The sequence below is a fragment of the Caretta caretta genome, chromosome 9, assembly GCF_965140235.1.
Source record: "Caretta caretta isolate rCarCar2 chromosome 9, rCarCar1.hap1, whole genome shotgun sequence".
Classification (NCBI taxonomy): Eukaryota; Metazoa; Chordata; order Testudines; family Cheloniidae; genus Caretta; species Caretta caretta.
This window is the reverse complement of record NC_134214.1, coordinates 98,861,354-98,885,067: the sequence shown is the minus strand read 5'-3', so window position 1 is coordinate 98,885,067 and position 23,714 is coordinate 98,861,354. Positions and strand designations below refer to the sequence as shown.

Sequence of the window (23,714 nt, the reverse complement as noted above, 5' to 3'; positions counted from 1 at the left end):
TATTGATGGGCAAAAATGAACTCTGGTATCCTTCAGTTCCCCTAATGGATTGTCTTAGCCCTTCAAAACTGTACTTATTTACTGATGAGCAATATTTCAAGAAAGAAACAACTACATCTCATTCCTTTTACATCTGTTACATAGTAATAAAACTGAGTGTAATAAGAAACCATATGACTGTACACATTGTTAATGTTTGGAACAGATGCCTGGACGCTGTGGGGTCAGAAAATGAAGTGTCCATTATTACCACTGTTGCTGCACCCAAAGCTCTCAGGGATTTAAGGGGAATGGTCTTTCCACTAATGGAAATCTAAATATTCCCTTAGTAGTTATGCTTTTTCATTTCTTTGGATCAAATATGAAGTTTGTAATCTCACGTAATTCAGGGAGTTGAGTGAGGACAACATTTCTGTAGAAAATCCATTCAGAAATAGCACATTCTGTACCAAAGCAATTATTTTATTCCATGCTCGGCATAAACCAGATGCCAATAAGAAAAACATCAGACATATTGGCATCAGATTTAGGCAATGTTCTGATTCATCTGGGATGAGATTTGGTTAGAAGTATTTCTTGAGACAGCCTTATTTTCTTTAATGTCAGGCGCATACTACACTTTTCACCCCATATAGTTGCCTCACTATGCATGCACTTCTCTAGTCACATAAAAACTACAATGGCATCCTAACTCACAAGGTCAGGTCCTCTTGTCTTTCCATTCCTACTGCAGAGAGGTTGCATAGTCTTTCTGCGGAAGACAGATTAGGCCCAACTAACCAGAGTCACCTTGTTTTGTATCTTTTTGGAGACTGTTCCTCTAAATATGCCCCCAAAATGTCTACATGTTCTTATATCAAAAAGCAGTTACTCCATCCTAGAAGTCTGAACAAACATCATCATAGCAACTGTTTTAATAGTCTGATTTGCAAAGACTTCTCCCTATGGAAAAAGTCCACTCGGTAACTAGAGGAAAAGAAGCATCTTTTACCGTGATATTGGAACAGTGCATTGTGTTTATGGAAGATTTTACATAATTCTTTCAGTTTGAATCTGACACTTTTTTTTTACACTGCATTCATCACTGTAGTATCTGATTCAAGTAGTGCATTAAGCAATGAGATTACACATTTGTCACATGCCGTTGTTCCTCTCAGAAGAGGATGAGAGGACAAAGCGAGTGCAGTGGAGTGTCTTGTTTTAGTAGGGGCTCTAAAATTTATCTTTAAAAATACCTGTTGTGTTAGGCAAGGTTAAATAAATGTGTGTTGCATTTGGATTGGGAAATAGGGAGATTTGTGATTATCCTTAGTTTGTGGGAGAGTTCATTCCAAAGTCTCCGAACTGTCCTAGTGAAGGATCTGTCTCTCACACAGATGAGCTTTACTCTCTTGCTGCTGAGAGGTCCATTGTGCCAGAGGAGCAAAGGTGTCAACCACAGTCTCTTAATCCCAGACTTTCAGGCAATCTTTTAGGTACAGTAGAACCTCAGAGGTAGGAACAGCAGCATTACAAACTGACCAGTCAACTACTCCTCTCATTGGAACCGGAAGTACACAGTAAGGCAGCAGCAAGCACGCGCACACACACACATATACTACAGTGCTGGGTTAAACATAAACTACTTTAAAAAAAAAAAAAAGAGGAGGGGACGGAAGCATCATATTTCTTTTGCATAGTAAAGTTTCAAAGCTGTATTAAATCAATGTTCAGATGTAAACTTTTGGAAGAACAACCATAATGTTTTGTTCAGATTTACAAAAAACCTCCATTCCCAAGGTGTTTGTAACTCTGAGATTTTTGATTGTATCTTGAGCCCAGGCCATGGAACACTTTGAAGATAAGGACCAATACCTTGAACTTGATTCAAAATTCTATCCGGAGTCAGTTTAGAGAGTAGGATGTGTTCATAGCAGCCTGTGTTGCTGAGGAGACTGCTCCTTATAGTAGTTGGAGGTTCCGAAGTGCTGAAGGTTTCATGCCCAGGTATATCACATTGTTGTAGTCCAGCCAAAAGATGAAGGTATGAATAACTGAGGCCAGCTCTTCATCTGCCATGATGAGATGGAGGCTCTTGGCCAACTGGAGATGATAGAAAGCATTACTCACGAATGTTGCAGTGAGAGAGCTCAGGGTCAGTGAGAAATCCAAGAGTACTCAGACTATAGACTGAAATGACCATTTGTGGGTGTGAACCTTCAACCAAAGGAGACTGTACGGTGCCTGCAAACTCCTCTAAATACTTTCGTCCAGCATCACCTCTATTTTGCTTAAGTTCAACTTCAGGCAGCTGTACTTCATCCATGAGCTGATCTCACTGAAGCATTGGGCCATCGTGTTGGTAGTGGTGTGGTTATGTGATGAAGGGTAGGCACAGCTGTGTGCCATCTGCATATTGCTGGCACTCGAGTCTGTGAGTGACTACTAGTTGTATGTAGATATTGAAAAGGACCAGAAAGAGAACTAATCCTTGTGGAAGCCCACGAGTGAGGGGCCTACTAGTGGAGGTGCACGGCATCATTACTTGTTGGCATCATTACTTGTCCTTTCAGGAAGGACTCAAATCATTTTAACAAATTATCCTAGTCTGCTGCCACCTCTCTCACATGAGACAGCAGTGTCGAACTTTACAAAAGCATCCTTAAATTATACGTAGAAATAGTCTCAAACACTTCCTAATATAAATGCTGTTCAGGCTATAAATTATTTTGGTCAAGGTCCATGTCATTACTGGTTGCAATGAGGAATCTAGTATATTTGAAAATCTAAAATAGTAATTGGACTTGCAGGTGTGGAATTTTAAGCCTTTTCCCCAGAAAATCTCTCTACACTTTAGAATCATATTGATAGACCAGAAGAAACTTTTTCCATTATCAAAAAAATTTCCTGAAAATAAGCAGTTGAACATTTTCATCTGTAATTTAGCATCACTTATAGATGTAACCTGGTGATTTGTCTCTATGCATTCAAATACATACATTCCACTATTTTTATGTCAATCTTTCCTAATTTATCCTCACTAATATCTGTGGATGCAGTCACAGTCTCACTATCAAATACAGCTGCAAAGAAACTGTTTAGTTTTTCTGCCATTTCTTTTCCAGTAAAAATAATTACATTGCCGCCTTGTGGTTCTTTTATTTTTCAGTCCTCTGATAGATTAAAGAATATCACATTATTATCCTTGGCTATCGTTTAGTTTATACTTTTCTTAATTTAAACCCCTTTTATTTTGTAGAACTTAATACTGACTTGCTCTGATTTCTAGAAATCCTTCTTTACTTGTAATGCACTTTAACAATTTTAAACCAAAATGTATATACTTTGTGTAGATTTAATAAAAGTAAGCACACTCAGAGACATCTTCACAATATCTAACTTGAATCACATATCTACAATACCACTTTCTAAAAACTCTACCAGTCAGTTTTGCTTAGTACCATCCTTATTTTATCATCCTGAGTCTTTTTTTTTCCTCTTGTGTAACTTGCTCTGCTGTGCTATGTATTGCCGTGCAGAGACCCCCCCCTTGGTAGTTAGATATAGTAGCTTTAGCCTCCACTTTATATGTCCTCCTTTATATTGGTTTGTGTAACCATCTTAAAATTACTTTAATATAGTTATCTGTGTTACTTTGCTTTAACAGTAGGTTTTAAAGAAGGGGAGGAAATCCCCAACATAACTAAGGATGACACAATAAAGAATAAACTAGTGGATTTCAACCTCTTCAATATCATGACTCCAACAGGAAAAAGTTTCAGGGCCCAGTTTCCTTCTACCCATAACAAAAGGGACACTCTCCCAACCCCTTAAGAGTTGGGACCTCCAGGCTGAGAACCCAGGGAATCAACTGTTATATAAATCCATCTTTTATACTGCTTGGTAATTATAGTGGAATTCTAAGCTACAAATATGGGACTCTGTCACTCCCGGATTTTGTCATAGCTGATCTGAAGTTAGTATGTTCTTGATTAAAACATTTTTAAGTGCATCTGAAAATGCAGACTCTTCTCTGGAATATGTTGTTCTGAGAGCACATACTGGATCAGGCATGTAAGAATCACTTCTTCAGATACAGCGTTTTAGGTACTTTTGAGGGCAGTTTTTTAGACATAAGAATTTGTTATGAAAGGCTAATGGGGCAGGGAGGGGGGCAGGTGAAGAACATCTAGGGAACCTTAGGGGATTTCACAATATGGGTGGGGCCCATGATAACACTTCATATGGTCAGGGAGGTGTTGAACAACTTTTTGTGTTTCCCTTAGTTCAAGCTGACATGAGAAGTTGGAAACACCCAACCATCAGATGCCAGGGAAACAGGGTAAGCTTGGCAGTGGGCTTGAGGGGAGGGATAGGGCACAAACCAAATTGTCTTTTAAATAGTAAAGACTGTCCAAGGCGCTGTTGTGTTAAACCTGGTTGCAGGTTTTTATTTTCCGTACTGTTAAACTAGTTCACAGTGCTGTTAATAAGCGAGAAACTGTAATTTCCCAGGGAATCGGTCCTGAAACTAGATGTGCTAACACAAGCCCCTGCATCTGTGTAGAGTCCCTTCAAAATCAAGCCCCAGGTTCACACTTTGTAGGATTGAGACTTAAATCTGTTTTGGATTTTTTTTTTTTTTTTATTTACTTAGATCCACCTTCAGGAAAGGGGGAAACAATGTGTGGATTTCAGTGAATTCTGAACTTTGTTGGAGATGCTAGTATGGGGCAGAGAGGGCTTGTTTTTGAGGAAAGCTGAGGATTCATATGTTATGTTCATTTTTTAAATGTATCATCTATTTACTGTTTAAATGTTTAGTATTAAAACTACTATTACAAGAGCAAATAAAGTATAAAATAAGTATTTCAGGAAGGATTCTGTCACAAGCCTGTGACAGTTATTTATAAAAAGTTGGTTTTCATCATGTATGTTCATTTTCTTCTAATTATTGATAGTCCTATTTTCAGCACTGAAAGTACTGAGCAGAGCAGTGTCCCAAGAATGTTTATCAGGACAAGTTTGTTAATTATCGGGGCCAGAGGGTGGATGTAGAGGTGGAAAACCATTGTGGCTGACAAGCAATTATTGAGGGTAGTCAAGACTGAAAAATATTGAGGTACTCTGGTAAAACTTAACAAAGCTAGGTGAATGGACTGCATGATGGCGGGTGAAATCCAGTGTAGACAAATGCACGTTGGAAGGAACAGTTTGAAATTTTCAAACACTGATATTATTAAAGGGACACCAGTTTACACATCTGTCTGAATTTTTTTTACATACTGTTCCAAAAAACACCTAGGATTACTATAAATGAAAGATTTAAGGCTAGGATTTGAAAGATTTCAGTATTTTAGCAGAGGACCCAGAATTATATGCATGGGAGAAGGGACACAATAAAATAAGGTTCTACTCTTTAGAAGAGCTTCTCAAATGTATAGGACTCAGTTTGTCACACACAGTCTGGAGTGTGATGTTTCCTTAGGGTTTCATCTCTGCACAACCATATTGATTGTGGATATTTAACAGTTAATCTGAAATGCAAAATAAACTAGGCTAATATGGCAGTCATCTTTTGTGGCTCTCAAACTGTTCTTAACAATGAAATTAATTATATATATAATGTGCTGCTCTGTTGCCCCCTGTATCTTAAACTCTGGAATGTGGCATATATTCTTGCTAAAGAGTAGTTTGCAGTGTTGCTGTGTTGGTCCTAGAAGATGAGGCACACAAGGTGTGGATGAGGTAATATCTTTTATTGGATCAGCTTCTGCTGGTGAAAGAGACAAGCTGTGTAGCTTGAAAGCTTGTCTCTTTTCCCAACAGAGGCTGGTTCAATAAAACATTACCTGCTAAAAAGTAGGTCATGCTGAGCTAGGTTGACTCATTAAGTTTACATAGAGGTTTTGAGAAAAATGTGTACTGTTGATAAACCTGGCAAATCTAATCCAAATTGATTTACAGAAACTTGTGAGAATTACATAGCTTCTCAAATTTTGGCCTCTTTCAGAATATACAACAGAAAAATGCTTTTTAGGCATTATATTTGAGCTTATATTTAACCTGTGGTGGAAGCATGTGGATTAGTCTCTTCTCCTGATTTAAGAGGAGTACAAGTGTGTCTAGTTTTATTGGAGACTGGCAACAGCTACAGTAGGAAGGGTAGGATAGGAATGGTTTAATTATATGTTAAGTCTCAGGCCAATGACTTTGTCATCTATGCTAGATTATGATAGCAATGGGATATGATGATTATAAGCCTTGGTTAAGTACATTAGGTTAGCCATCAGGGTAGAATAACATGCAACTAGGTTTTGTCATATCCTAGGACTGGAAAAAACAAAAGTGGTGTAAATTGGAATCTTCTGATTTGTGGTACAGTGTTTTAGTCCTGAAACAGGAATATCCTGCTTAGACATTGAGGCTAGAGTACCCTGCTGATAGGCACCCACATAATGCCCAAATAAAAAAACACAACATTTGTCATTATTGTAAAAAGTGGGAGATCAGACCTTCTGACTTTGGACTCCATTCCACTTAAGGGTTTATCTACATCTTTGTTTTTTGGATTGTGAAGAGTAGCTTGTCTAGCAATGGTGACAGGTTTCAGAGTGGTAGCTGTGTTAGTCTGTATCAGCAAAAGAATCGAGGAGTACTTGAGGAACCTTAGAGACTAACAAATTTATTTTGGCATAAGATTTCCCTCAAAAGCTTATGTCCATATAAAATTGTTCGTCTCTAAAGTGCCACAAGTGCTCCTCGTGTGGGGTGTTTTTTTGTTTGTTTGTTTTTTGTTTTGGTCTAGCAACGTGTACAGCGCATGGTTTCACAGAAATCTAGCTGTAGAATCTCCATTTTGGTCTTTTATAAAAGACTGATTTTTTTATCAATGGCTGACTGTCAGGAAAGCTCTTAGCAACCAAGTACAAGAACTGGCTATTTAATATTAAATGCAAGTCAGTTGGGCAACAAAGTAAACAAGCCCAAAAGTGTTGCCCTAGGTCTGTGTTAACTACACACTTGGAATAATCAAAGGGATGTTCAGTGTTTGACTACAGCTGGCTGAAGCAATTAAACATTTAGGCTTGTGTTTTCCAAGGAGCCAGAGGAAGTTGGATGGCTAACTCTTTTAGGCCCCTTTGAAGAACCCAGGCTTAATATATAACTCATGATTTTTAAAAGTTTTTAGTACTTTTATCACTTTAAGGGGACCTTTCCTTTAAGTTCTTCTGGTAATGCAGTTATAAGATTGTTGAGCTGCTTAGAACAGGCAGTACCCATATGTCAAGAGAGGAGGATCAAAAAATGTGAAGACTGTGAAAATCCAACAACATTAACCAGCTTTAACACATTTGTGTTAAAATATATAAAATGTCTATTTATAGAAACCACTTAAGTCTTTGGGCTGTAATATTTCCAGTGTCGGGAGGTTGCTCTCCAGCTAGCTGATTGCTGCCACTATCAGTAGACTTAAAAGTATGTTGCAACTAAAATGTTATGTTCAAATTTGTTTTATAATTTATTCAGGGAAATAAATGATTTTTACAGTTCTAAATGGTCATTTCACTGGAATGACCAGAATGGGTGAAATTTCCTTTTAAACAAGCTGTGAAGATGTCAAGGATTAAAGCAAGGAGAGAGGCATTCCTTAGTGAATGGCTTAAGATAAAATGCGACTTACATTGGTGTTTGTTTCATTCTGGCAAAGAACATTTGTTGGTTCAAAGTAGTAGTTCAGCTGTTTAATGGAGGACAGCAGGTTACCTTGAAGAAATTAGGTTACCAGTGGACATAGTCAATTCTTGCTTTCAGATACTTGCTCCGCTCCCATTACCTTCAGTGGGAGATTAGCATGTGTACCTAAAATCAGATTTTAGCCCTGAAATGGTATGTTGACATAATGTTAAATGTATTGTGTATGATTTTAAAGAAACTTTAAACATTTTAGACAGTAGTTTTCAGAGATCTATTCGATGACATATATATGGTTGAAGATTGTAAAACACAATTTTAATGAATTGGAAATAATTTTTATAAACATGGGTAAGAAATGGTGAGAATCTTTTTGTAAAACAGTTTTCCTTTTTGAGATTTACTTGACGTTGTGTTCTAATTTTTAAGCAGATTTAGAAGAGGGTGTCAATGAACACGAATTGGAGCCTTTACCTCCCAAAGGAAAAAAGAGGGGTCGGAAGGGAAAGCCAAGAAAAACAAATCTTAAAGGGCAGTCAGAAGACACTAGATCTACATCCTCACATGGCACAGATGAAATAGAAAGCAGTTCCTATGTAAGCAGTAAACATAAATATGCTAAACTTCTTAGGAGAAAGTTTGTCTTTGAAATTAAAGATTTTGATTAAAACTGGCATTTGAGTATCCAGCTGGTGGCCAGAGACTTGTTAAATTATTACCTTACTTGGAACACAGCAGTATATTTTAGTAAAATGTTTTTCTTTCAGAGAGACAGGTCTCCCCACAGAAGCAGTCCCAGTGATACAAAACCTAAATGTGGATTCTGTCATGCAGGTGAAGAAGAAAATGAAGCTAGAGGAAAGCTTCATATATTTAATGCCAAAAAGGCAGCAGCACACTATAAGTGCATGGTAAGTAGAATATTGGGTTAGTGTTTAATTTTTCTAAACTGTCCTGCTATATGATACATTGTTAGTTCAGTGCCCTAACGTGTAGTTATGTATTAATACAGCCTGTGCTTCCAGTAATCTCTCTGACCCACTAAAGTGTTGTGAGCTGAGCAGTTCATTTATTTTCACCAGAGGCACTGTTGATGAAAGTTGACTATGTTTAGAGAAGGAGGAATTAGCTCAGGTAGACTCTCCATCTTACTACAAATCTCATTGTACCTAGGTGTATGTACGTACAATGTTTAAACAACAAAAGTATAACTCCAATAACATTAAATAAAGATTACACCCCAAAATAAAGTACCACTAATGCCCCCTAACCCCAGGCCTCCCCCCCCCCCCCCCCCCAAAAAAAAGCCTGCAGAAACAGATGAGCTTTGCACAATGCTTCGAAGATCAGTTGATTCAGGCTGTATCAAAAGAGTAAGGGAAGTGACCTCCAGAGTCAGTGGCTCCCCTCTGGAAACTCTCTGCTTCTAAATGATCACATCTAGGGAACTATTAGCTCATGTGCATCAACTGATCTCAGGGGCTCTGAAAGAATGAGAGCAGAGAACGCAGTTTTTTTCCTATGGCTAGGTCCTTGAAATTAGTGGGCATCAAGTTTAAAACAAATAAAAGGAAGTTCTTCTTCACACTGCGCACAGTCAACCTGTGGAACTCCTTGCCTGCAGAGGTTGTGAAGGCTAGGGGTATAACAGGGTTTAAAAGAGAACTAGATAAATTCATGGAGATTAAGTCCATTAATGACTATTAGAGGCTAGGGACACCATTCCTTACCCATCCTGGCTGTTTGTCAGAGGGTGGAGATAGATGGCAGGAGAGAGGTCACTTGATCTTTACCTGTTTGGTTCACTCCCTCTGGGGCACCTGGCATTGGCCACTGTTGGAAGACAGGATACTGAGCTGGATGGACCTTTGGTCTGACCCAATATGGCCATTCTTATGTTATGTTTTTGATCCAGGTGGGGCTGTATAAAAGAGAGTCCACACCTTGAGTTGGACTTGGAAATGAATAAGTAGCCAATGCAGCTGGTAGATATTTTTTTTTATATAATTTTCTCCTTATGGCTAGTCTCACTAAGCAGAGAGCCACACCTTTTGTAGCTTTTGAGAATTCTTTGCTCTATTGTATGCATGACTTTGGGGAAGAAGAGCTGCAATGCTGAGAAGCAGATTAAACTGAAAATACAGTGATATTTTAACAATAATACTGACATTCATTTATAACCGAGTAGATGTGTGCTTTAAGTGCAAAACTGGCACCTCCATACTACAGTTCATTTCATGCAAAAGGATCACAAAACACCACATAAAGGAATTGATGCATCCATCTCTGAAGTGAAAGCTGCTGTTTTTAATAGCATACAGTAGTAATAGACCATACATTTTCCCAATAGGAGATTGGCAGGGGTAATCAATTGTTTTGGTCCAGGTCCAAATTTCTTGGTCAAGGTCCAGACTCCAGAGCAGCATTTTTCACACCCCAATAAGTAAGTAAAAAAATTTTGCAGTCTGTTCAAAAGCATCTGATGGTCCAAATTTGGCCTGTAGTCTATTGACAACCTCTGATCTAGGTAGTTCTTTGGCCTCCATCACTAGCCATCGAATCTGAGCCTTTTATCCCTCTAAGTTTTATCCCCAGTTTCACAGATGGGGAACAGAGGCAGGTAGAGATGAAGTGACTTGCCCAATGTCACATAGTTTGTGGCAGAGGTAGGAATAGAATATAATCCTGCTGCATCCCATTCTGCTGCCTTAAACATAAGATTGCCTTTCTTCCCAAGAGGTCTCCCCTGGGACCCCTCGGAGATGCTGCCTTTTACCAGGACCTCCACAGGACCCGGAAGCTAGTTTCAGCAACTAGGTCTGTAGCAGCTACTGAGGGGGAATACCTCCTGGCTTTTGAGCCCCTGGTACACAACCTCAATCTTCATGTACGGGTGTTGGAGTCTGCATTGATGCACCAGAGGCTGGTCCTGGCTGCTGTCACTAGAATCTGAGACCACCTGGGCTAGTTGGAGGAAATGGGTATAGCCTGTGGTACTTGGCCAGCACATGGGCTTGCCCACCCTGTGCATACCCTGTTGCGTGCTTAAGGAGGTGAGGGCAGCCTTGCCCTCCATCCCCCTTCTCGTTTTTCTTGGGCAGATCTTGCAGAAGGGCTCTCCACACCCTTCACCCGGTCCTCTAGAGCATGTCATGAGGCCCCTGCCTTGCAACCCCCAGATGCTTGTGATATGCCACCTGAGTCGGCTGGACACCATCCAGCTAGTCCATCTCCAGACTGTATCACATGAACATCTCTGCATGCTTATGATCTGTACCATCCACTTCTTCGCCCTTGTGTCCTGCCCTGACACCAAGTGGCAGGACCTGCTGCAACCTGTGGAATGGAGGGGCACTTCAGTGGCCAGCTTGTACTCTAGTCTGGTCTTATAGCACCCATAAGATATGAGACTTGGTGGCTCTTTCATGGTGTTGTGAGCACGGGTGTGTAGTTGGTATGGTTTATCAAGTCCCCCGACATCTGCGCCTTCTGTGGCAAGAGGGAGCATATCTACGTAGTGTCAGACTGGAGCCCTTCTTCTGGCTCCTCTGTAACCTCCTGTTGAGGTTCTGGTTGCACTCCCCCCCCCCCCCCCCCCATTCCTGCTTCTATACAAACGTCCTATCCAGGGCCCCACAGAGTCACGAGACTTCGTCAGCCTACTCCTGGCTCTGGCCAAGGTGGTCATCCACCAGACCTGGAGGAGGAAGCTTGCTTGGATGGGGATGCTCTGCAACTGTGTGATCGGTTTCCAATCCCTAGTATCACGTATCTGGGCAGAGTTCTGCCTTCGTCTGCAGCATGGGGCACAGGTCACTTGCAGATTTAAACTAGTATAAATGGTGAATTCTCTGTATCTTGAAGTATTTAAACCATGATTTGAGGACTTCAGTAACTCAGTCAGAAGTTTGGGGTCTATTACAAGAGTGGGTGGCTTGCAATGTGAAGGGAGTCAGACTATAAGATCGAAAAGGATTATTGTGATCATAAAGTCCATGAGAGTTCCTCTGGGTGGCTTTGAGTGATTCCTTGGACTTTGAGGAGCAGTGGGCACTGCCCAGGGTTCTCTGGTCAGTGTCTCCATCCAGAACTGTGATTATGAACCTTCAACCCCCACTCCTGTTCCTGTTTTTGCATTTGTTGTTCCCCAAATTCAGTTGTGGCCAGGGTTTTGTGGTTCCTCCTCGTTGGTTGAGGGGGCTGGTCTTTAGTTTTGGATGGGCTTGAGCCTGCTATCCCAGTACCCGCAAAAAGACTATCTTTCCTGTCCTACAAATAGAGGCACACATCCAACTGAGATAGCAGGTAAGCAGAAAAGAATTACCCTATCTGAAAGTTGAGCTGGACTTTTGCATTACCTCTCTTCCACCTCTGAACGTCCAAATTAGCTGAAGTCCTCCTCCAAGAGCTTTTACTGCATATACTATATAGTTACATCTTGTGAGTGATGTTAGTGTAACTATATAAAAGGAAATGCATTCAGCCAATAAAAGCTGCAGGTAATGGAAACATGTGGTTTGCAACTACTTGGAAATGTCCCATTATCACCATTTCAGGCTTTCCAGGGACACTGATATTGGCAGTGTGAGTAAGCTGAATTATTTAGGTGGGGGCAGTGAGTGGGGATGAAATATCCTTTACAGACCCAAGGCATGTCTTCAGTGTCTTAATTGACTGCAGTAATCATTTATTGCTTTGTATATTCCATTATCATAATCATCCTTTAACTACTGCTTTGTCATTCAAAAAAAATCCTCTGAAAGGCAGTCACAGATAATTGAAGCAATCAAGTGGGCATTGGAAGGAATATCCAAATTACTGATATGCTCAATCTGCAGTTTTTTTCTAGTTCATTGGCAATGCACAGTTTACCAGCAGATAACTTGAGTACAGTGCATTCCCTTCTGTTGCTCCTGCTCCTTAATCTTCTTATGGCCACATCTGTAACCTCCTAACATTATTGTGCATTTGTTTGCTTTACAGTTGTTCTCTTCTGGCACCGTGCAGCTAACAACAACATCAAGGGCAGAGTTTGGTGATTTTGATATTAAAACTGTACTCCAGGAGATCAAGAGAGGGAAAAGAATGGTATGTTTGTAAAGAATGCTTCAGTGATTTCGGTTGGGAGTATATGTACGATTCTCTTTTCCTTATCTGAACAAAATTTTTCCACTTTCTTAGAAAACAATTTAAATGTATTGTCACTTAGATATCAGGATATAAAGTGTCTCAACAATTACTGTGGTGGTGGTGTTTTTTCTTTTAACTACAGCATACTTTATGAATGCAGTATGTAGGCTCTTTGGGGACCATAATAGAAAGGAAGGAATTGACGGTTTGTTTTCCATACCACAGAATCTGTATGGCATGAAATTGCTAAATAGGTTATGGGAGTCAATTTGTATAATTATTGACTTGTTTCATTTTTTTTTTTAAATGATGGCTAGTTCATTCTCAACACTCTTTAAAAGGACACTGAATCTCTGTATTGCCAGTTAAAGGAAGATGAATCTCATGTGTATCTCTGGTAAATTGCATCTTTTAAATACTTGTTTTGGGGTCTCAAAGGCCCCAAAAGTATTACCTTATTAAAGTCTTCAGCTAGAGGAGAGAGGGAGCTGTTAGCATGGCTCTTGGATTCAAATTCACATCCCCTTAGTCAGTCCAGGGCCAGATTTGCTAATCTCTTGGGCATGGGGGTGCAAGGCCCATCTTTTCTCCCATGCCTCTGGAAGGACTTCTAATGATGATGAGGATGCCTACTTGGGAGGTGTCTTGTCAGTTTGTCTGTTGATTCATATATTTATTTTTGAGTGGTCTGAGCAGTATGTCATGACATTTTAGTGTGGAAAATTACATCTTATATACGGGCCCCAGAGTATGTGACAGGCACTCAGGTATGTTTTATAAGTAAAATATGTCACACAGTTTCATGAATATTAGAATTCAATAATATATGGAACTCTATTACCATCTGAAAAAATATAATACTTTGAATATTAATTGTATTATAGTAATGAGTTTAGGTACTTGGAAAAGCTAGCTTCAACTTCAACAACAGCAACAAAATAGAACTTAGAACTGCAGCAATGTGTACAAATCATGCAGTTATTTTTGCAGCAGACAGGTAAAACAGTTCTCTGTTCATATATATTGATGCAGATTTAAAACTGTTTCTGGCTTACTATAAATTAAGATTAATTTTTCTTGTAGCACAAATTTCTTCATGTTTATGGCTAAAATTTGGGGACATCAAAGTGAGCATTAATCGACAAGAGATTAAATGGATTAACATCACAATTTAGAGTACTGTCCTTTCTTCTCAACAGAAATGCACTCTTTGCAGTCAGCCTGGGGCTACTATTGGATGTGAAATTAAAGCCTGTATCAAGACTTACCATTACCACTGTGGAGTACAAGACAAAGCTAAATACATTGAGAATATGTCACGAGGCATTTACAAGTAAGAACCCTAGCAGTTAAGTCTGTAATGATCATTTTTTGTGATGTCCTCTTTGAACTGCTTTTCTGTTCAGATAAAACATTCTGATCATGCAGTAATGCTGATTAACACATCATTCAGCTGCATTGCAGGCACTAGGCAAAACTATCCTACATCTTTGGAAGTTCAGATAAGGTGACTATTGCAGTTCAAAAGCTGGTAAGGTAAAAGCTTGTGCAAGATCAATTTTGTTACTTCAAACATCTTGTTCAAGTTGAGTGTCATAGAAAAATTAAATCAAGTTCTGTTATAAATGTAGAGTTTAGAACTTTTTTTAAAAAGCCTCTCCTATAACAGGCAAAAATAGATTTCTCTGCACAGAACTCGGAGAATCTCTTCATATTTTTCCCACTTTAATTTCCATTTCCTCTTGTTCCAAGGCCCTGCATCATCACTCTCAAACCAATTAGGAGAATTGGATGGGTGCTCCTGTCAAAAGTCTTGCTGTTTGACTTCTGAGGCTCTTCCTCTCCAGTGAGGCTCAGCATACTGCTGTCGGAATGCTCTTAGCCCTTAATAACCCAGGGAGCAATAGAGTCAGACCACTAATTGACACGATAGCTTTTTCTGGCATTGTAGATCATTGACACTAGACCACTGGACTGACTTCATATTCTTTCTCTCTAACCTGAAGCTATTTAAGCTCATTTTACCAAGTCAGATGAGGATAAATACATATGCAAAAGTGGAAGTATTTCTGTTAAGTTTATCATAAACATGAAAATAACTTTCATATAATTTTCAAAATAACTTTCACACATATAGAAAATATTTTAGTGATCCTACTTAATTCAGAACCTCTGTATACCCACTTGAAAGTACATGAAATATGTCTTTTTAAAAAAAGCAAAAAAAAAATTTTTCTCCCTGATTAGTAAAATCTGTAACTCAAATTGCTGAAGTCACAGGTAAACTCCTGCCATGTTTATACTCTCTTAGGGATAACTATCTTTTTTCATATTTCTGTACTGTTCCAACCTCCTTTCCCAGTTGCTACCACAAACCTACTCCAATTGAAGTTGACCGGTTGCATCTCATTTTGGGCACAAGGGGGCATTCTATGAGCAGCGTGATAACAACAATCCTGCTTCTTGAGAACTAGAATTGATCTGTTTTAAATTTTCTGCTTATGCTAGTCTATAAAGACTGCACTGGAGCCTGGCTTTCCTCTGCTTATCTCAACTTATTTATTGGTTTCAGATTGATAGCTTAAGATCCATGAACAAATGGAAAGTGATTACAAATTGACACACACAAAATCATACTTTTTTTTATGAGCGCCCATGCTCCCTCGGAGTGTCTATTTGTTTTTTGTTATGTAAATGTTCATGAGAACAGAGTTTGATCCATTTTATGTAGATTTTAGACAATCTATCACAAAACTCCTTAGAACTCACTGGTACTACTAACCATGTTCATTCTCTTATGGTAGAGCTACGAGAAAGTAGGTCTTTACATATGCAATCATTAAACACCTAGACAGTTCATACAGCATTTTAAAATAACATCAGTTTGATTCTTGTCTAAAATGGGTTTTTTTAAATTGTCCCAGGCTTATGCCTTGGTACATCTCAGTCAGTTTTCACAGGCAAGATGTAAACCATTGAAAGTAATGAAAATGCTGTCACAGCCTTATCTATATTGGAACAAGCTTGCTATTGTAATAGGTAGTGGTTACTTTTTAGGAAAAAACAGTAAGTAGGCTTTGTTAGGATCTGCTAATGCTATCATAAACTAAATCTTTCTCTCAGCCTAGCTGTTTACGGTTGGTTGGCACAGGTCAATAGAGCTTTCTCAGTCTAAGGTTCTTGGCGGTGGAACTCTCTCAGAAGGAGGTCTGCTGGTGTTCTTCCTTGGTTGCTTTTTAGGACATGAGGCAGTGGCTCTTACAGTAATGAGTACCGCTGACTGTTTTTTGGGCTTCTGCCTTTGTTTTTGTGCTTAACCCCTCGTTGTTAACTTTTATCGGTTGGGAACTGTTCCCTTTTTTGTTTGGTTAGTGATCTTGGGTTTGACCCTGTAACAGGAGCCCTTGGTTCTAGCCAGTGATCTAGTAGCCTAGCTAATCTTTATTTCTAATGTCAGATGTCTGACAGGTGCCTTATACATTAATTCAGCAAAATTTTAAAATGGAGCCTCTTCACTAGTGGAGAGAGCCCAGAATGTTCTAAAATATATATATATTTTCTTGTTTCCTGGTAAATCCTCCATTGTTTCTTTTATTGTCTTAGACTCTATTGTAAAAACCATAGTGGAAACGATGAAAGGGATGAAGAGGATGAAGAAAGAGAAAGCAAAAGCCGTGGGAAATCAGGCTCTGACCATAGCAGCATTCCTCAGCAGCAACTCAATGGAAACTAGGTATGGAAGTTCCTCCTGGCAGCTCTGTTACTGAGACTGAGACACAACATACATTTGATGTAGTTAATAACAGTAAAATGTTTAAATCTAGTATATGCAGATCAGTGCTTTTTATTGGTGTACTGCAGAAGAACGGGGAACTTTTTTTTTAAACTTCAGCTGATTTTATAATAATATTAGAAAGGAGGCCTCATGTCTGATAAATGTAGATGTAATGTCAGATCTGTTAGATGCTCTGCTCTTTATATGATTTTAAATTTACTATTGTTTTCATCGTTTTTTAAACAGGTTCAAGGGACAGAGTTAGAGAACTGGGAATGAATAAGACATCCATAACTACTAATTCTTTTAAATTGTTTTCTAAGATCAGAAAAGGGTTAGTAACTTTTTACGGCCTGATTCTGTTAGAAATTTCATTGAACTGCCTGAAACGTTCATGTGTGTGAGCCTTCAATAAGTGGCAGAGTTTTACATGTCAATATTATGTAGTTCGTAGTCTGCAGTGTCTGGGAAAAAATTGAAACACTATATAAATGATATGTAATATGTACAGTGTCAAAAGTTAAGGCAGACATTGAAATGAAGTAAGCTCTATATTTCTGGACTGAATAAAAATCTAAGATTTGGAATGTGTAAGTTGTTTAGTGGATTCATGCACCAAGGGAAAGTCTTAGTAAGATTAATTCACAACGTGGACAGACAAGTCCATGGTGGCAACAAGCTGGTAACTCATGAATTTTGCATTTTCTTATACAAAATATGGAGGATAAATGTGTGGGGGGGCAAATTGCTCTGTTTTTGCTTGCAAGGCACAGTAGAAAAAAAAACTCCGTGCATGCAGAAGCGTGCTTGAACCTTTCAGTTTGTTCCTGTTGTGATTGTTCCTACTGCCCAGCATTCCTTGCTGGAGATTTACTTGAGCAGCTGTTGGTTACAAGCTGCAAGCTTCAGTACTCATGCCAAAGGGCTGTAGTTTGTTCTTTCCCCAACAGTCCACCACCTCTATATTCCTAATGTACCAAGTGACTCTAACTTTTGGAAGCTGCAACCCAACATCTTTAGATTTCGAAGAGGGTTACTACTTTAACGTCTATGGAATTTAGTCACCTTATCTGACATCCAGACCTCAAGTGCTCTGTGTTGTGTGGAGCACTTCATCTTTGTCCAAAATACAGACACCGGTCCCGCGTGCTGTAAGGAGGAGGAATCAACTTTGTTTCTTTTCTTTTTTTTGGGTAGATCAGTATTTATTTTTGAATCTTGTGACCACTATATAAGATTTACTTACCATTCTTAATGCTTTTAGCATGTGATTTTTTTTCTCGTCAAATCAATGATCATGCCATGGCACTTCATATGTCTAGAGGTCGACGTTCCATTAGAGAATAATCAGGTTTAGATTATACCAAATCTTCCAGCTCAGTTCCCTAACTTTTTTCATACAGCTCTGGCATGTCTAGTTGCTAATAAATAGCTTCTTCTGCTGGTCCTATTGAAGCACATTAGCAGATTCATTTAAAATAAAATCAAAAACTTAACCCAATAAGTAAGTCTTTCTAATGCTTCCAGGGCACCTCGTTGCTTGGGAAGGGTTCTGGCTCTTTCTGAATACCCAATAAACCGCTTAGATTTGAAGTAAAGCAGGAAGCAAGATACTCTGACAATTTGACTAAAAACAGTGAAGGTTCATCTGCAGTTGATATTAAGAAGCAGTTCATTTGTAACAAGTTTCTGTAGCATTTTTTACTTGTATTTTTAAAAGATTTAACATGTCATTGTTTTTTCATGCGTTTCCTTAATGTCTCAAGGGACTCAACTGTTGTATATTAAATTTCTAACATTTTACCATGTTAGAATTCAATCTGTTTTGGGGAAGAATGCAGTTTTAGTAATATTACTGTGTACAGAAAATATTCAGTTACTGCTCTAAACATGCCATTGATCATTCTTATTTTGTATTTGTAACTTTCAAAATTAAAGGCATGACTTGAATTGCAATGACAGATTGATTGAGATTGTTTACCAAGGTGTTTGCTTTTTTTTCTAGAATATGAAAATTTTTCAGCTGCGTGGAAGGGTTTCAGAATGCAAAATGTCTGTCACACTGCCTAGATTAGGTTCTAGGTTGCGTGCCTCAAACATGGCCTTCCCATGAAATAAAGGCACTTTATTGTTTGCAACTACTGTATTTTTGGTTAAGGAAGAATGAAAGGTACAATGGGGTAGATTTGCCAATATAATCATTGTATTTTTCACTGAGTTCTAATTCACATTGTGTCAATTGTTGGATTTAATATTCAGTCTAATAATTCATTATGGATAAAATCATTTATCTCTCCGCATGCCACTAGCAACCATAACAACAGTAGCAGAAGAGCAAGTGGCTGACTAAACCATCATTAATTCAGAACTCATGGAAACTAAAAGTCAATACCGAAAGCGTTTTTTGTTACAAGCCTCAAATTCATGTTATAATTTACTTCATCTTGTCATGTATGCTGGGTAAAAGTGCCTTACAATGTAAGAATTGTATTTATATGTTCCCAAGTAGTATCACTTGCTGGGGAGTAATTCTGTCGTGGTGTTAATATTTAGAAAAAATGGACCTCAGCAGTGTATTTACTGTACATCTCCGAAGTTCTTAACTGTAGCTTTAATAGGCATGGAAATGTATGACAGGTATACAACACTTACACTTTTTAAAGACAAAATACTGCCATTACTGTCTCTTTATGTGCATTTTAGCTTGAAATTTTGGACGGTTTGTCTTTTTTGTAAAGCAATGTAATCTTTTGCAAGCATATATTGAAGATTATTCTGCAGCATTTACTGCCTTCCCAGAAGTTAGAAGAAATGAACGTGCTTTATAGGTAAAATAGACTTGTTTAAATTAACTAGTTAAATTAATAAGGTTTATTTGTTCCTGGCAATTTTTTTTTTAAATAGGCAGCTTTTGCTTTCATCTCACGATCGGAAAACAATCTTGAATTTAAGAACTTGTCTTATGAAACTGATTTAACTGAATTTAGTTAGTTTAGGCCTTTTTGGGCATTTCTTGCTCACAAGAACAGTGTGTCTCTGTTCAAGAGACTCATGGAACCCTCCTATAATGGAAGATTTTTTTCCACAAAATAATATATTAAATAGTTTCATATCAGCAAAGGGCTTGCCTTTAAAAAGATCCTTTCTACTGCTCTTTTCCCAGGGAGTGCTGGCAGGGCCTGTATACCTGAGCAGTTGCAGGATACTAGCAGCTGGGGGAGGAAGGGCTCTAGAAGGCTATTGGTAAAATTCCCTGAGACTCTGGCTTATACACGTCTGAAGAGGTTCTAGGTAGTGGCACAAAGTGGCCACAAATTTATTTGTGAGGGAAGCCTAGCACCAATGTAGGTGACACTGGCTGGAAAGGGGACGTGGGTATTGTGGTTAAAGGGTTCACTAATTCAGCAGGTGTTTGCCAACAGGAGAACCTCTTCCTAGAGCCCTGGTGGGAGTTCCACTTGCCAACACCCTAGAGGGCAGCAGTGAATATACCGCTTACGACACAAAGATGAATCTCCCTTGCATACAAGCACTTTGCTGATTTAGGGAGGTATAATTACACCTCCATGTGCCAGCTTTGCTGAATTTGGCCCTAAATCTCACCTTCTAGTACAGTGGTTCTCAACCTTTCCAGACTAGTGTACCCCTTTCAGGAGTCTTGATTTGTCTTGCATACCCAAAGTTTCACCTCCCTTAAAAACTACTTGCTTACAAAATCAGACAGAAAAATACAAAAGTGCTTGCTTTCTCATTTTTACCATAAAATAAATTACATGTAATGTAAATATTGTACTTACAGTATATAGAGCAGTATAAACAAGTCAGTCTGAAATTTTTAGTTAGTGCTTTTATATAGCTTACTGTAAAACTAGGCAAATTTCTAAATGAGTTTGATGTACTCCCTGGAAGACCTGTGTGTATCCCCAGGGGTACACCTACCCCCAGTTGAGAACCACTATTCTAGTGGACAGCAGCTCGAGCAAGACCAGCAGCCAGGAATTGCTTCTTACTGTTCCATATAGGAAGGAGTAACTTCTCTTATACTAGACCAGAGCAAGGAAGTGGTGATCTCTTCCTCCCCCCACCCCCTGGAAATGTCACACTTCTCTGATGTGATAATTGCTATACTCCAAGAAGATCAGTAAAGTTGAACCAATATTCTAGTGGAATTAACCTTCATTATAAGCACAGTGAAACTTAACTATTAGAGGACTGAAAGCATATTGCAACAAATAGTAACTCTCCTTCCATTTCACTATAAACAGGTTCCACCATAGTAATGATGGAGATTAACAGAGCACAGCTCTTGATGTTATATATACTTGCTGAAGCAGTTTCTATGTATGCACACTCATTAGTCAGCAGAGACATCTCAACCCTGAAAAGATTCTGGAGGACTGTTGCTTATTGAAAAGCACTCCGATTAGACCAGCTTTAGCATACATTTACATCAGATGTCAAGACAAGGAATGTATAAAGAGGGTAAACACATTCCTATCTATAATGTATATTTTGTTCCTGTTATATTGGCTTTACTTCCAAAGTTGTAGTTTGCAGTATTAGTTTTTTATTGGTATCTGCCTATATATTCAATAAATGAGTTATGAATTTCATATTTGTGTGGCTCTGCTTTTTATGAAAGCATAATGTTAAAACTGCACACTTCCGCATGTCACTTTCACGCACAACTGCAATGGATCTCATTAGTGATATATTTCATAATGAGAGTCTTAGAGGACTGATTATTGTAATTATGTCTCACTGCAGAAACTAATAGCTCGCCATGTGCAGGGGGAAACTTCAGCTGCAGGATAACAGGCAAGACGCAGCAGCATCAATGGGGGTTTATGTGCCAGGATTTGTGGTATAACTGCCTGGAGTAAGATGACGAGTGTTCAGTGGTTGTCCTCGCATTAGGCTGTTGTAGGCAAATTGCATATGAGGGTGATTTGCTAAATGCAATGATTGCATACGTTTTTGCTGAAGAAAAATGTTCAAAAGTTGCCAAAACAGGTGGTAAGTACACAATGGGGGGGAAAAAAGAGGCTTAATCATGAAGTCCTTACTGAGGCAATTGTTAACTTAAATCCAAGTAGAAACTATTACTCCTGTGGACTTCAGGGTTAGCCCAACAATATCCACCCATTGTGTTTAAATTTGGTGGTTTATTTAATTACCATTCAGGTTTGTGAAGCTGAATATATTGCAAACGAAACTTGTTCAGGTGCTCGTTCCTAAATATTTACTGCTGGTGTGCGTATGCCCAGTGAACTCCCGTTTGGATTCTCCTGGCCAGCAGCATCCATTGTGGCTGCCCGTCGGCTCTCCAGATGTCTCCCTGCAGCTGGAAGTATGAGTCCCGACACAAATAGACTTGCACTAACTCCGTGTGGATATTGCAACATGGGTGGTGGCTCAAACTAGCCTCTGAAGTCAAGCCCACCTGATCCCTTGGGTTCAAGCTTGATGGGGTAGCAGCTCAGACTAGCCACCCGTCCTGCTACATCCACGCGGCTGTTTTTAGAGCACTAGTGTGAATCTATCCATGCTGCGAATCACACCTTGCAGCTGCAGTGAAGCCACATCCTGAGTGGCCTTGTGGCAACTATTCACTTTTTTTTTTAAGCCTGTAACTGCAACACAATATTGATTTTGTGTTAAGGGAAAGCAGTCTGAGCATTGCTGTCACATCCAGGCACCCTGAGAGTGGCCAGGGTTGGATTAACAAAAATTGGGCCCAAACTTGGGGGAGGGAGGGCCCAAAATCAAAGGCCAGTGCCCTTTCCTGCCTCCTCGCCCCACAAAGCGAACACCGACCTCCTGCAGCAACATGCTCAGCCCTGGCACCGCAACCCTAATCCCAGCCTGGTGCAGTGGAGATGGGGGGAGCCCACCCCACAAGGGTGGCTCCTGTCCCATGGGGCTAGGGGCATCCAAACCAAACCCGAGGGGCACTGCAACCCCATGCGCTAGGTTGCAAAGCACAGAGCTAGGCTCAGGGCCGTGGGACAGGAGCTGCTGCGTGCAGGAGAGGGGGCTTGCTTTCCAAACCCTCCCTGGGGCCTCCCTCTGCACTGGGCCCATGACCAATGGGGTACACAGTCATAAGGTATGGGGTGACCCCAACCACCCCTTGGTTCGTTCTTTCTTTTTTTTTTTTTAATTGCCTGAGAGTTTGCCCTGGTACCAGGATCATTCATAATGACTGAGCATAAATCTGCAAAATTAAAAATTCCTTATCATAGGAGGCAGCAATACTTCTTAATGATGGGGAAACCTGCAGCTTACTGTGGCATGGCCTACATTTTGCTGGTATGGCTGTCTCGGTTTGGAGTGCGGGGGGAAAAAGTCACCCTCATAATAACACAGCATAGAGGTGCTCTTTACCCAGTGTAAGCTGCATCTCCATTTGGAGGGTTTGTCTGTAGAGCAGTGCCCGTCGAGCTCTACCAGCAAACCCTCCCTAGTATAGAAAAGGCATGTGTATGGAAGAGGGCGCACAAAAGATAATGTGCCACCTGTAATGCTTTTCTAAGAGAACCCAAAGAACTAGGGTGTCTTGTCTAAAAATGTTCCTGCTGGAGAGGTCAATGCATCCTTCTTCAGACACCAGAATGCCTGGGGCAGAGATTTCTGAGCACTCATCATCAGGACGTATTCTTGCTGTCTCCTCAGCTTGTGGAGTTGAGATGGCTGCTCCTAAAGAACTGTCCTCCTGACCTGGTAAATCCTCTGGCAATGGAGGAGGAAAGAGCCCTGGTGCCAGAGGAGGAGACTATCTAGGTCGTCCTCATCAGGTTGTTCCTCAGTGAGGCACAAAGTCTCTCAAACGTCAGCTGAAAAGTGTAGCACAAAACCCAAACAGTCCCTGTGGCACCCAGACAGGCACTGGTCACTGTGCCTCTAAACTGGTTTCCTAAGTACCACAAAAATCTCCAAGTGCCAACCATTTAGCAATGAGAACCCACCATACAGATATGCCTGGGACAGTTAACAGCATGTAGTCCTCTGACTTCAGCACCAGCTTACTCAGTACTGAAATCCTGTGCAGCATCGAAAAACCTCCTGGTCTCTTTGGTACCAGACTCCTCGCTATTGGCAGTAGTGAAGGTACCATCACCGGTAGCGACTGCTG

General features: G+C 39.7%; 1 protein-coding gene across 7 annotated transcripts in view; it reads left to right on the top strand.

Moving 5' to 3' along the window:
- PHF6 (PHD finger protein 6) overlaps window positions 1-21,192 on the top strand; it is a 38,518-nt gene extending 17,326 nt beyond the window's left edge. For 3 of the 7 annotated variants that reach the window (XM_048864431.2, XM_048864429.2, XM_075132576.1), the window contains 6 exons: window positions 8,104-8,270; window positions 8,442-8,585; window positions 12,658-12,762; window positions 14,004-14,137; window positions 16,408-16,537; window positions 18,585-21,192. In XM_048864431.2, the coding sequence (XP_048720388.1) occupies window positions 8,104-8,270; window positions 8,442-8,585; window positions 12,658-12,762; window positions 14,004-14,137; window positions 16,408-16,537 (680 nt within the window). In that variant the 3' untranslated portion in view covers window positions 18,585-21,192. Of the gene's footprint in view, window positions 1-8,103; window positions 8,271-8,441; window positions 8,586-12,657; window positions 12,763-14,003; window positions 14,138-16,407; window positions 16,538-16,825; window positions 18,536-18,584 lie in introns of those variants that run through there. The other 4 variants (XR_007358487.2, XM_048864433.2, XM_048864434.2 and 1 more) reach the window with 4 other exon arrangements.
- Window positions 21,193-23,714: the final 2,522 nt, after the last annotated feature.